Source organism: Aotus nancymaae, unplaced genomic scaffold (assembly GCF_030222135.1).
Source record: "Aotus nancymaae isolate 86718 unplaced genomic scaffold, 86718_ANA_hifiasm-v0.15.2.pri h1tg000095l, whole genome shotgun sequence".
Lineage (NCBI taxonomy): Eukaryota > Metazoa > Chordata > Mammalia > Primates > Aotidae > Aotus > Aotus nancymaae.
The window spans coordinates 115,996-129,319 of record NW_026988510.1 but is presented as its reverse complement, the minus strand read 5'-3'; the positions used below and the strand labels follow the sequence as shown (position 1 = coordinate 129,319).

General features: G+C 51.9%; 1 protein-coding gene across 13 annotated transcripts in view; it reads left to right on the top strand.

Annotated features, from left to right (window-relative positions):
- The window catches only part of GAS8 (growth arrest specific 8), an 81,788-nt gene that overhangs the window by 6,846 nt on the left and 61,618 nt on the right, over positions 1-13,324 (top strand). For 5 of the 13 annotated variants that reach the window (XM_064369900.1, XM_064369902.1, XM_064369901.1 and 2 more), the window contains exons 3-6: positions 5,244-5,356; positions 9,322-9,390; positions 10,214-10,338; positions 12,922-13,189. In XM_064369900.1, the coding sequence (XP_064225970.1) occupies positions 5,244-5,356; positions 9,322-9,390; positions 10,214-10,338; positions 12,922-13,189 (575 nt within the window). Of the gene's footprint in view, positions 1-5,243; positions 5,427-9,321; positions 9,391-10,213; positions 10,339-10,612; positions 10,725-12,921; positions 13,190-13,324 lie in introns of those variants that run through there. The other 8 variants (XM_064369908.1, XM_064369907.1, XM_064369906.1 and 5 more) reach the window with 5 other exon arrangements.

Below are 13,324 nucleotides of genomic sequence, written 5' to 3'. Positions count from 1 at the left end.
TGCTCCTGGGTGTGAGCGGTGGGGCTGTGAGTGTGTGATGTTGGCTCTGTCTTCTCTCTGCTTGCTCCTGGGTGTGAGCGGTGGGGCTGTGAGTGTGTGATGTTGGCTGTGTCTTCTCTCTGCTTGCTCCTGGGTGTGAGCGGTGGGGCTGTGAGTGTGTGATGTTGGCTCTGTCTTCCCTCTGCTTGCTCCTGGGTGTGAGCGGTGGGGCTGTGAGTGTGTGATGTTGGCTCTGTCTTCTCTCTGCTTGCTCCTGGGTGTGAGCGGTGGGGCTGTGAGTGTGTGATGTTGGCTCTGTCTTCCCTCTGCTTGCTCCTGGGTGTGAGCGGTGGGGCTGTGAGTGTGTGATGTTGGCTCTGTCTTCTCTCTGCTTGCTCCTGGGTGTGAGCGGTGGGGCTGTGAGTGTGTGATGTTGGCTGTGTCTTCTCTCTGCTTGCTCCTGGGTGTGAGCGGTGGGGCTGTGAGTGTGTGATGTTGGCTCTGTCTTCTCTCTGCTTGCTCCTGGGTGTGAGCGGTGGGGCTGTGAGTGTGTGATGTTGGCTCTGTCTTCTCTCTGCTTGCTCCTGGGTGTGAGCGGTGGGGCTGTGAGTGTGTGATGTTGGCTCTGTCTTCTCTCTGCTTGCTCCTGGGTGTGAGCGGTGGGGCTGTGAGTGTGTGATATTGGCTCTGTCTTCCCTCTGCTTGCTCCTGGGTGTGAGCAGTGGGGCTGTGAGTGTGTGATGTTGGCTGTGTCTTCTCTCTGCTTGCTCCTGGGTGTGAGCGGTGGGGCTGTGAGTGTGTGATGTTGGCTGTGTCTTCCCTCTGCTTGCTCCTGGGTGTGAGCGGTGGGGCTGTGAGTGTGTGATGTTGGCTCTGTCTTCTCTCTGCTTGCTCCTGGGTGTGAGCAGTGGGGCTGTGAGTGTGTGATGTTGGCTGTGTCTTCCCTCTGCTTGCTCCTGGGTGTGAGCGGTGGGGCTGTGAGTGTGTGATGTTGGCTCTGTCTTCCCTCTGCTTGCTCCTGGGTGTGAGCAGTGGGGCTGTGAGTGTGTGATGTTGGCTCTGTCTTCTCTCTGCTTGCTCCTGGGTGTGAGCAGTGGGGCTGTGAGTGTGTGATGTTGGCTCTGTCTTCTCTCTGCTTGCTCCTGGGTGTGAGCGGTGGGGCTGTGAGTGTGTGATGTTGGCTGTGTCTTCTCTCTGCTTGCTCCTGGGTGTGAGCGGTGGGGCTGTGAGTGTGTGATATTGGCTCTGTCTTCCCTCTGCTTGCTCCTGGGTGTGAGCGGTGGGGCTGTGAGTGTGTGATGTTGGCTGTGTCTTCCCTCTGCTTGCTCCTGGGTGTGAGCGGTGGGGCTGTGAGTGTGTGATGTTGGCTCTGTCTTCTCTCTGCTTGCTCCTGGGTGTGAGCAGTGTGGCTGTGAGTGTGTGATATTGGCTATGTCTTCTCTCTGCTTGCTCCTGGGTGTGAGCAGTGGGGCTGTGAGTGTGTGATGTTGGCTCTGTCTTCCCTCTGCTTGCTCCTGGGTGTGAGCGGTGGGGCTGTGAGTGTGTGATGTTGGCTGTGTCTTCTCTCTGCTTGCTCCTGGGTGTGAGCGGTGGGGCTGTGAGTGTGTGATGTTGGCTCTGTCTTCCCTCTGCTTGCTCCTGGGTGTGAGCGGTGGGGCTGTGAGTGTGTGATGTTGGCTCTGTCTTCTCTCTGCTTGCTCCTGGGTGTGAGCGGTGGGGCTGTGAGTGTGTGATGTTGGCTGTGTCTTCTCTCTGCTTGCTCCTGGGTGTGAGCGGTGGGGCTGTGAGTGTGTGATGTTGGCTCTGTCTTCTCTCTGCTTGCTCCTGGGTGTGAGCAGTGGGGCTGTGAGTGTGTGATGTTGGCTCTGTCTTCTCTCTGCTTGCTCCTGGGTGTGAGCAGTGGGGCTGTGAGTGTGTGATGTTGGCTCTGTCTTCTCTCTGCTTGCTCCTGGGTGTGAGCGGTGGGGCTGTGAGTGTGTGATGTTGGCTCTGTCTTCTCTCTGCTTGCTCCTGGGTGTGAGCGGTGGGGCTGTGAGTGTGTGATGTTGGCTCTGTCTTCTCTCTGCTTGCTCCTGGGTGTGAGCAGTGGGGCTGTGAGTGTGTGATATTGGCTCTGTCTTCTCTCTGCTTGCTCCTGGGTGTGAGCGGTGGGGCTGTGAGTGTGTGATGTTGGCTCTGTCTTCTCTCTGCTTGCTCCTGGGTGTGAGCGGTGGGGCTGTGAGTGTGTGATGTTGGCTGTGTCTTCCCTCTGCTTGCTCCTGGGTGTGAGCGGTGGGGCTGTGAGTGTGTGATGTTGGCTCTGTCTTCCCTCTGCTTGCTCCTGGGTGTGAGCGGTGGGGCTGTGAGTGTGTGATGTTGGCTCTGTCTTCTCTCTGCTTGCTCCTGGGTGTGAGCAGTGGGGCTGTGAGTGTGTGATGTTGGCTCTGTCTTCTCTCTGCTTGCTCCTGGGTGTGAGCGGTGGGGCTGTGAGTGTGTGATGTTGGCTCTGTCTTCTCTCTGCTTGCTCCTGGGTGTGAGCGGTGGGGCTGTGAGTGTGTGATGTTGGCTCTGTCTTCTCTCTGCTTGCTCCTGGGTGTGAGCAGTGGGGCTGTGAGTGTGTGATATTGGCTCTGTCTTCTCTCTGCTTGCTCCTGGGTGTGAGCGGTGGGGCTGTGAGTGTGTGATGTTGGCTGTGTCTTCTCTCTGCTTGCTCCTGGGTGTGAGCGGTGGGGCTGTGAGTGTGTGATGTTGGCTGTGTCTTCCCTCTGCTTGCTCCTGGGTGTGAGCGGTGGGGCTGTGAGTGTGTGATGTTGGCTCTGTCTTCCCTCTGCTTGCTCCTGGGTGTGAGCGGTGGGGCTGTGAGTGTGTGATGTTGGCTGTGTCTTCCCTCTGCTTGCTCCTGGGTGTGAGCGGTGGGACTGTCAGTGTGTGATGTTGGCTGTGTCTTCTCTCTGCTTGCTCCTGGGTGTGAGCGGTGGGGCTGTGAGTGTGTGATGTTGGCTCTGTCTTCTCTCTGCTTGCTCCTGGGTGTGAGCGGTGGGGCTGTGAGTGTGTGATGTTGGCTCTGTCTTCCCTCTGCTTGCTCCTGGGTGTGAGCAGTGGGGCTGTGAGTGTGTGATGTTGGCTCTGTCTTCTCTCTGCTTGCTCCTGGGTGTGAGCGGTGGGGCTGTGAGTGTGTGATTTTGGCTCTGTCTTCCCTCTGCTTGCTCCTGGGTGTGAGCGGTGGGGCTGTGAGTGTGTGATTTTGGCTGTGTCTTCCCTCTGCTTGCTCCTGGGTGTGAGCGGTGGGGCTGTGAGTGTGTGATGTTGGCTCTGTCTTCTCTCTGCTTGCTCCTGGGTGTGAGCGGTGGGGCTGTGAGTGTGTGATGTTGGCTCTGTCTTCTCTCTGCTTGCTCCTGGGTGTGAGCAGTGGGGCTGTGAGTGTGTGATGTTGGCTGTGTCTTCTCTCTGCTTGCTCCTGGGTGTGAGCGGTGGGGCTGTGAGTGTGTGATGTTGGCTCTGTCTTCTCTCTGCTTGCTCCTGGGTGTGAGCGGTGGGGCTGTGAGTGTGTGATGTTGGCTCTGTCTTCTCTCTGCTTGCTCCTGGGTGTGAGCAGTGGGGCTGTGAGTGTGTGATGTTGGCTCTGTCTTCTCTCTGCTTGCTCCTGGGTGTGAGCAGTGGGGCTGTGAGTGTGTGATGTTGGCTCTGTCTTCTCTCTGCTTGCTCCTGGGTGTGAGCGGTGGGGCTGTGAGTGTGTGATGTTGGCTCTGTCTTCCCTCTGCTTGCTCCTGGGTGTGAGCGGTGGGGCTGTGAGTGTGTGATGTTGGCTCTGTCTTCTCTCTGCTTGCTCCTGGGTGTGAGCGGTGGGGCTGTGAGTGTGTGATGTTGGCTCTGTCTTCTCTCTGCTTGCTCCTGGGTGTGAGCAGTGGGGCTGTGAGTGTGTGATGTTGGCTCTGTCTTCTCTCTGCTTGCTCCTGGGTGTGAGCAGTGGGGCTGTGAGTGTGTGATGTTGGCTCTGTCTTCTCTCTGCTTGCTCCTGGGTGTGAGCGGTGGGGCTGTGAGTGTGTGATGTTGGCTGTGTCTTCCCTCTGCTTGCTCCTGGGTGTGAGCGGTGGGGCTGTGAGTGTGTGATGTTGGCTGTGTCTTCCCTCTGCTTGCTCCTGGGTGTGAGCGGTGGGGCTGTGAGTGTGTGATGTTGGCTCTGTCTTCCCTCTGCTTGCTCCTGGGTGTGAGTGGTGGGGCTGTGAGTGTGTGATGTTGGCTCTGTCTTCTCTCTGCTTGCTCCTGGGTGTGAGCGGTGGGGCTGTGAGTGTGTGATGTTGGCTCTGTCTTCTCTCTGCTTGCTCCTGGGTGTGAGCGGTGGGGCTGTGAGTGTGTGATGTTGGCTGTGTCTTCTCTCTGCTTGCTCCTGGGTGTTACCCTTCCTTCTCAAGCCATCTTGTTTTTTGTTTCATCTCTTAGCACCTTTTTAACTGGTTTAGATTCTCAGCCTTGGCAAATCATTTAAAAATTATATCCCCGTGTAGGTTTTGGGATTGGCGAAGCTGGTATTTTGTGTTTCCTGTGTGAAGTGTTTCCTGCTTGGGTACCTGTGAGCGTGGGGAGGGCAAACAGGTAAAAGCGTATTGGGAGGTGTGGTGACTTGCCTTGCTATGAAAGGAATGTTTCTTTGAAGACTCCTGTTTTTCCTTAAATTTGTACAAAGTTTTACTCCATCTTGCAATATGTTTGCTATTCCTGGGGTCACCTTGGCTTCTCTGGCCTTTCATAGTGTTATTTTGGGGTCATTGGAGTTACACTGTATTTGAAGGGGACAATGTCATGGCTTATTTGTCCTGAAACTTGTGTGAACTTTACAGGAAGAGGCCAGTAGGTCCGTGGGTCACACTTGTATGTAGGAGGCCAGATGTTTTGAAGGAGAGGCAGACTCTGCTTAGAACAGGTGGCATGTGTTCCCTGGTTCTCCTGAGAAGGGGGACCACCCATACCAGTCTGCCTTATCATTTTCTTCTTTTCTTTTTTACCCTAGTTACAGGCAATTTTGGGACTGTTACCTCAAAAAAGTTTGCAATTAAAGCTCAATATGAAGCCAGCAAGGTGAAATTTTAGGGATTTTAGATGTATCTGAAGCTACTTCTCAGCAGTGTGTCCCTAGCCTCATCCTTTTCATGTTCTCTGTTTATTTCCAGAAGGCACTGGTGTTATTACAATTGTGTGATGGAAAGTGTTTTTCTGTTTTCTGAATCGTCTTTCTCTGGAAAATTACATGTAATTTCTTTTTGAAGTCAGACTCTGTTTTCTCTCAGAAACTGTTGAGCTAAAGAATGCTGGTGAGCTAAAGAATGCTGGGCCTGGAGGAGATGGAGGCAGGAGAGGAGGCACGCACGATGGCTTTGCGTGGTGGAGGCGGATGCAGAAGGTTTGCATGCATCTTAGTCTGCTCCTGCTGCTGGAATGGAATACATCAGACTGGGTGATTTATAAACAGGGTAAATTTACTGCTCACAGTTGTGGAAGTTGGAGGTCCAAGATCATAGCCTGTACAACATGGTGGACCCCGTCTCTACAAAAAACGTAGAAGTCAGGCCAGGCGCAGTGGCTCACACCTGTAATCCCAGCACTTTGGGCGGCTGAGGCGGGCCAATCACGAGGTCAAGAGATTGAGACCATCCTGGCCAATATAGTGAAACTCCATCTCTACTAAAAATATAAAAATAGCCACGTGTGGTGGCACACACCTGTAGTCCCAGCTACTTGGGAGACTGAGGCAGGGGAATTGCTTGAACCTGGGAGGCGGAGGTTGCAGTGAGCCGAGGTTGTACCACTGCACTCCAGCCTGGCAACAGAGCGAGACTCCGTCTCAAAAAAAAAAAAAATAGAAAAATTAGCTGGCCGTGGTGGTGCATGCCTGTAGTCCCAGCTATTCAGGAGGCTCAGGCAGGAGGATCGCATCAACCTGGGAGTCGGGGCTGCAGTGAGCCACGATCACGCCACTGCACTGCAGCCTGGGTGACAGATTGTGACAGCACTAATCCCACTTGTGATGCAGAGACCTTGGGACCTGATCCCTCCCAGGGGCCCCACCTCCTAATATTTTCACCTTAGGGGTTGAGTTCCAACATTGAAATTTTGGGAGAACACATAAATTCAAACCCATGATCAATCTTTCTGTTTAAAGGTGAGCTGTTGAATTAGTTCATAAGTTTCAAAGAAATTAACTTCTAAAAGTATACTGAGGCCGGGTGCAGTGGCTCATGCCAGTAATCCCAGCACTTTGGGAGGCTGAAGTGGGAGGATTGCTTGAGCTTAGGAGTTCGAGACTAGCCTGGGCAACATAGTGAGACCTCGTCTCTACCAAAAAAAAAAAAAATTAGCTAGGCACAGTGGTGTGCACCTCTGGTCCCAGCTACTCAGGAGGCTGAGGCAGGATTGCTTGAGCCTAGGAGGTTGTGAACCATGATCATGCCACTGCACTCCAGCCTGGGTGACCAAGCAAGACCCTGTCTCAAAAAAATAAGTAAATAAAATGAATTTTTAAAAATGTGCTGAGATTTCTATCTGGATTTTATTATTATGATTTTGAGATAGGGTCTCATTCTGTCATCCAGGCTGGAGTGCATTGATGTGATCACTGTTCACTGTAGCCTTGACCTCCCAGGCTCACATGATTCTCTCACCTCTACGCCTGGAGCAGCTGAGACCACAGGCTTGCACCATCACTCCTGGCTAATTTTTTTTTGTAGAGACGGGGTCTCCCTATGTTGCCCGGGCTGGTCTTGAACTCTTGGGCTCAAGCAGTCCTCTCACCTCGGCCTCCTTAAGTGCTAGGACTATGGACGTGAGCCACCATGTCTGTTCTCGATCTGGATTTTAAAAGACTCAGATAAGAGATGACCCTAGCAGCAGTGGCTCAAACACAGCACTGTCTGTGGACTTTCTGCTTCTCCTGGGGCATCTGGCGAGCTGCAGCTTCTGGTGTGTTTTGTACACCATGTAAACATCTTTCCTCATGGGAGGCACTGAGGCTACAATGTGTAGGGTGAGGAGGGGAGGGTCTTTTCTAATAATATCTGAAAAAGGAAATAGCTGTTTTCATGAGGAAACTCCGTTCATTTGACTGGAAAATGTGTTTTCTTTTTTCCACGGGGGGACTTCCCCTGGGATGACAAGGATTTCCGCGGTCTGGCCTTTTTGGGGGCAGGTGTTGCCATGGGATTTTTCTACCTCTGTTTTCGAGATCCTGGAAGAGAAATCACTTGGAAGCATTTTGTACAGTATTACCTGGCCAGAGGTCTGGTGAGAGGAATTTATAGTTTATCTACCGGGAAGGGGGCCGCTGTAGTGGTGCGCCCTGTGTGTGTGGTCTGCGATGCCCTAAACAAGCTGTGAGCTCTGAGGCCTGCGTTGAGCATGCGTTGTGTGCTGGATGTCCTGGACAGTCCCACCCTCAGGTCAGAGATGAGACATAGTGTTACTTTTCCCAGAGGTTATGAAGCTTGTGTTCTTGCAAGGTGGAAGCTTCCTTAACATCTTGGCCTTTTATTTATTTTTTTTGGCTTCGGCTTCTGTGAGTAAGTTCTGATGGTCCGTTTGTCGTCAAGTGTGAATCTCATGTCTAATTCAGATCGTTTCTCTGCCCAGTGCACCCCTGTCCCCTGTAGGCTGGCTCTGGACAGCAGCTGGGGCTTTGTGTCTGTGCACAGGGACATGTGGCACCAGCAAGGCTCCACTTGTCCGTCGCTGGGCATGGGTCTGTCAGGGTGCTGAAGTCTGGTGAGATGCTGCTCAGGCTTTAGCATAAAGTTACACAAGAGCAAGTGCCGTGTTTCTCAGTCGCCCTCAGAGGGATGTTTGCTAAGTGATATGCTGTTAAGATCTGAACTTCTTTCTGTAGGAAAGTCTTCTTTTTCCACCAAGGTTTGTGGCCAAGGCCTTTTTTTTGAGATAGGGTCTTGTTCTGTTGCCCAGGCTGGAGTGCAGTGGCGTGAAGTCACCTCACTGCAGCCTCGACCTTCCAGTCTGAAGCCAGCCTCCCACCTCAGCCTTCTGAGTAGCTGGGACTGTAAAAAACGTAATTTTGTTTTTAGAGACAGAATATCCTTATGTTGCTCAGGCTGGTCTCAGACTCCTGGGCTCAGATAATGCTCCTACTTTGGCCTCCTCAAGTGCTGTGATTACGGTTATGAACCACCACGCAAGGCCTTTTTGTCTGGCCTCAGGGCACGTGCCTGTCTTCAGAGATGTCCCTGACGACTCCTCACAGGAGGAGGGGAGGGCTTCTGCAGCCCCTCTCTGCTGTTGCTGTGCCACCCACAGCTGCTGCCGTGAGGAGGAGGGCTGAGGCAGATACATTGGCCCAAGATGCTTGTTGGTGGTGGGTTCTGGACAGATCCCAGAGCTCCTGTGAGTTCCTTTCCAGGTGTCTGACACGCTGACCATGACGTGGTCGTGCTGTTATAGTCAAGAGGCACCTGTCATGAACATGTTCATGTTCGTCGTATGACCCTGAGTAATCGTTAGTTTCCAAGAAAAGTGTGTTGAAGTGGTTCAGATTCTGTGGAGAGCAGCAGGAGCAGCACTGCTGTCATTATACGTCACGACGTGGCTGCGTCCTCAAGTTGTGTGTTTGCTGCACCCGGCTCTCGGGGCTGTGTTCCCTGCTGGGTGGCTGCATGGAGGCCTTTGGGGCTGCATTTTCGTTCTTGTTGGCACCATTTTCTTGTGGCACCTGCAGCTGGACAAAGTGTTTCTGGGTCAGTTCTGTAAGACTTGGCTGTATTGACGGTCTGACTTATACTCCTTTTAGAGTTGTTTTTTCTTTTTTGAGATGCAGTCTCACTCTGTTGCCCAGGCTGGAGTACAGTGTACAATCTTGGCTCACTGCTGCCTGTGCTTTGCGGGTTGAAGCAGTTCTCCTTGCCTATGCCTTCTGAGTAGCTGGGACTACAGGCACATGCCACCACGTCTGGCTAATTTTTGTACTTTTAGTAGAGATGGGGTTTCACCATGTTGGCCAGGCTGGTCTCTAACTCCTAGCCTCAAGTGATCCACCCTCCTCAGTCTCCCTAAGTGCTGGGATTACAGGTCTGAGACACTATGCCTGGCCTTTCTTATAGATTTTTAAGTTACTCTGGAATCTTTGGTGTTCAGATGTACCAAATTGTAACTCCTCTTCTTGAATTACATGCACAGGCCAGGCTAGAAATATCCCAATTAATCAGAAAACAAAACTCGAATCTGCACAGCAGAGTGAATGCAGCCTCCTGGACGCTGCTGGACCCAGGTCTGCGCTGTGGGACTGGTCTTGGGATGAGGCCTGTGGTTTGCTGTTGAGTGTCATACTCACTGCTTCAGCTGTGCTGATAATTTTTCTCTTCTTCCCAGGTGGACCGGCTGGAAGTCGTGAACAAACAATTTGTGCATGTTATTCCTGTCCCTGGGACCTCTTCTGAGGTGAGGGTGGGTTTAAGGCTGAGTATTCCAGACATAAGTTTATTTAATGTAAAAATGTAGTTTTCTATTTTTTCGGTAAAATACCCCCTTAGTATCCATCAGCTTCTCATTGTGATTTTTTCTCGTTGCCACGTATCGATAACAAAGTCTTCCAAGTAGGACAAGAGCCCTCATGGACTATAACTAGGATTCAGATTTGCCATGTGGCATATGAGAACAACTCATCAAGAACTAGGGGGAGAGAAGAGACAAAGAAAAAAGGGACAGCCGGGCGTGGTGGCTCAAACCTGTAATGCCAGCACTTTGGGAGGCTCAGGCAGGTGGATCACGTGAGGCCAGGAGTTTACGACTAGCCTGGCCAACATGGTGAAACCCCGTCTCTACTAAAAATAGAATAGTTAGCTGGGCATGGTGACCTGTGCCTGTTCTTTCAGCTACTCAGGAGGATGGGGCGTGAGAATGGCTTGAACCCAGGAGGTGGAGGCTACAGTGAGCTGAGATCGTCCCACCGCACTCCAGTCTGAGTGATAGAGTGGGACTCTGTTTCAAGATAAAAGCAAAGGAGACAGAGGCACACGCCAGCAGTTGTTGCACTGTTGACACTTTAGATTCATCTAGAGTGTAAAGACTATAATTTCATGGGGCCAGAACCAGAGGGTCTTCTGCTGTTAGCGGAGCTTCCTTTGGAACTAGCCTTGGCATAGGTCTCGTGCATGTTACGGAGATTAAGGCTACGAGAAGGGGCTGTGGGAGGCGCGTGTGTGAGGGCGGGTTCGGCGTGGGACGCGGTGGTGTACCCTGAACTTGCTCTTGGTCTCTGCAGAAGTACGTGTGGTTTAACGTCGGCAGTGTTGACACCTTGGAGCGGAGCCTGGAGTCTGCCCAGTGGGAGCTGGGGATCGAGCCCCACAGCCAGGCGGCGGCGGTGTACACCACTGAGAGCGATGGGTGAGGAGGGTGGGAAAGAGCCTCTGTCTGGACACAAAGCAAAAATGCAGTGTTTAACCTGCTTTGGAATGCTTCTCAAGCATATATATGCATCCGCTATTATTTACAATGTCTGTAGTGAGAGATACGTATATTCCTTATATATATATGTTTTTAACTCTGTCTTTCATGAGAAGAGAATTGGAGCAGGGAAATACTTGGTGAGGCAGCCTTAAAAAAGAAAAACAGACGTTGGGTGTCATCGTTAGAGCACGAAATCCCTGACGTCTCGTAGGGAGCTTCCAGAATCGGGCCCCACAGTGGGATCCCCGCGAGAGCCCTGTCAGAAAGCCCTACCGTCACTTCTACCTGCCACTCCTGCAGCACCGTCGAATTAGTGTGCAGAGGTAGGGCTTGTGCTCCTGTGACTTCGCCAGGCTCCCTGCTGGGCAGCCCTGCGCCGTCCTCCTGGGTCCTGGGGGTCCCTGACACTCGGTCACGCCAAGCTTCCCACGGCTCTTAGGTTCACTTGGGTTTCCACCGTGCCATATGTTTTTAAAGTGATTATGGACACGAGAGCGAAGACCAGATGAAGTACTCTGTGCATCCCAGGACTCAGCACAGAAGCCAGTGTTGCTAAGCCTGGATCCTGTTGTCATGTTGACTTCCTAGGGATGTCGTTCCTCAGTCTTCTCCGGCCCTTTTGCCCTGAATTGGAAACTGAACCAAGAGTGCAAGGGCAAGGACCAGCTTTAGCCAGGACAGGGTCAAAATGGGAATTGTAGCGGTTCAGGTGATTTCTTTGAGACGTACATTTAAGCGCAGAGTAGGGGTTGCAGTGGGGTGAGAGAAGGTGAGGCAGGTAGAATTCTGGTGATTAATTCGCAGACTCTGATGGCGGGGCCTGAAGTACCTGCGGTCTCCTGCTGGAGCTCCCGGGTGTCATCTGGGAGCTGTGTCTGGCTGACTTTCGCTTTGTCTTTGCTTGTTGAGTTGCCAGGAATGCTTGGTTGGGTGTAGGGCCCCAAGCCTCCGAAGAGCAAGAAAAAGGATAAATGAAACAGAAAGACATTTGGTGTCTTCCTGTTACGGAACAAGCCTGGTTGGCGTGAGGAGGCCTTGCTGGGTCTGCTGGGGGCACCTCCTGAGGGAGGGAAAGCTCCCGCAGAGCTGCTTGGCCAGGTGGAGTGGGTGGGCAGTGGAATTGGTCACCCTCCCTACCCTGTCAAACCAGCCACAGGCTACATCAGGGAGACAAATGCCTATGACTGCAGCCTTCAGAACTGGAGAGGCCTCGTGCTGGATGGACTTTGACACATTTAAAAAAAAAAAGATAGTTGCTGTGATGGCTCACAGAGGTAATCCCAGTGCTTTGGGAGTCCGAGGAGGGAGGATTGCTTAAGGCTAGGAGTTCAAGACCAGCCTGGACAACATAGTGAGACTGTGTGTCTTTAAAACTTAAAAAACAGGCCGGGTGTGGTGGCTCATGCCTGTAATCCAAGCACTTTGGAGGCCAAAGCGGGTGGATCACCTGAGGTTGGGAGTTCAAGACCAGCCTGACCAACATGTGAAACCCCGTCTTTAAAAAAAAAAATTAAAAAAAAAATAAAAACTTAAAAAAATTATCTGGTGTGGTGGTACGCATGCCTTTGGTTCTAGCTACTCAGGAGGTTGAGGCAGGAGAATCGCTTGAGCCTGAGAGTTCAAGGTTACTGTGAGTATGCCACTGCCCACCGGCCTAGGTGAAAGTGAGACCCTATCTCAAAAAAAAAAAAAAAAAACCAGGTTGGGTGTGGTGGCTCATGCCTGTAATCCCAGCACTTTGGGAGGCCGAGTTGGGAGGATTACTTGAGGTCAGGAGTTCAAGACCAGCCTGGCCAACATGGTGAAACCCCGTCTCTACTAAAAATACAAAATTCAGCTGGGCATGGTGGCACGTGTCTGTAGTCCCAGCTACTCCGGAGGATGAGGTGGGAGAATTGCTTGAAGCAAGACTCCGTCTCAAAAATGAATAAATAAAGTGGAACAAACACACACACATACACACACACAAAAAAAAAAAAAAAAAAAAGGAAAAAAACCTGCTCCCTTTTGTGTAGCAAAACAAAGTCCTAGAGTGGTCTATTTTGAAAGACAGCGTTTTGCTTTGTCATCCAGGCTGGAGTGCAGTTGTGTAATCACGGCTCACTGCAGCCTTGAGCTCCCAGGCACAAGCAGTTCTCTCACCTCAGCCTCCTGAGTAGCTGGGACTACAGACAGGCACACGCCACCACGCCCGGCTAATTTTTGTGTTTTTAGTAGAGATGGTGTTTCACCATGTTGGTTAGGCTTGTCTCGAACTCCTAACCTCAGGTGATCCACCTGCCTCTGCCTCCCAAAGTGCTGGGATTACAGGTGTGAGTCACTGTGCCCAGCCATTAATATATTTCTTGTACAGATGGGGTCTTGCCATGTTGTCCAGGCTGGTCTTGAATTTCTGGGCTCAAGAGATCCTCGCACCACAGCCTCCCAAAGTGCTGGGATTACAGATGTGAGCCACCATGCCTGGCATGAGTGTGCTATTTCTGATCTGAGCATGATGAGTAGTTCTTTTGGATTTTCCAGCTCTTCTGCGAAGCCTGGTGCCCACTCTTCTCCTGGTTGGAATTCTCCTCTATGCTGCCAGAGGGGCCCGACGGGAGCTGGGCCCAGTGGACGAGGACGGGGCCTCTTCAGTGTTGGTGAGACAACAGCCAGGGTCTTAAGGAGTGGCATCGACGTGCGGTTCGCAGACGTAGCTGGTTGCGAAGAAGCCAAATTGGAAATTATGGAGTTTGTGAATTTCCTGAAGAATCCCAAGCAGTATCAGGACTTAGGAGGAAAAATTCCAAAGGTATTGGTTTTAGAAAACATAGTAATATCCTGAGCTTCAAGTAAAAGGCAGAGATGGCTGTGGGTCGCAGTTGCTTCTCGCTCGTTTCGTTACTTTATTAGTAATGACGTGAAGCAGCAGGTGCAGCCTGCATGA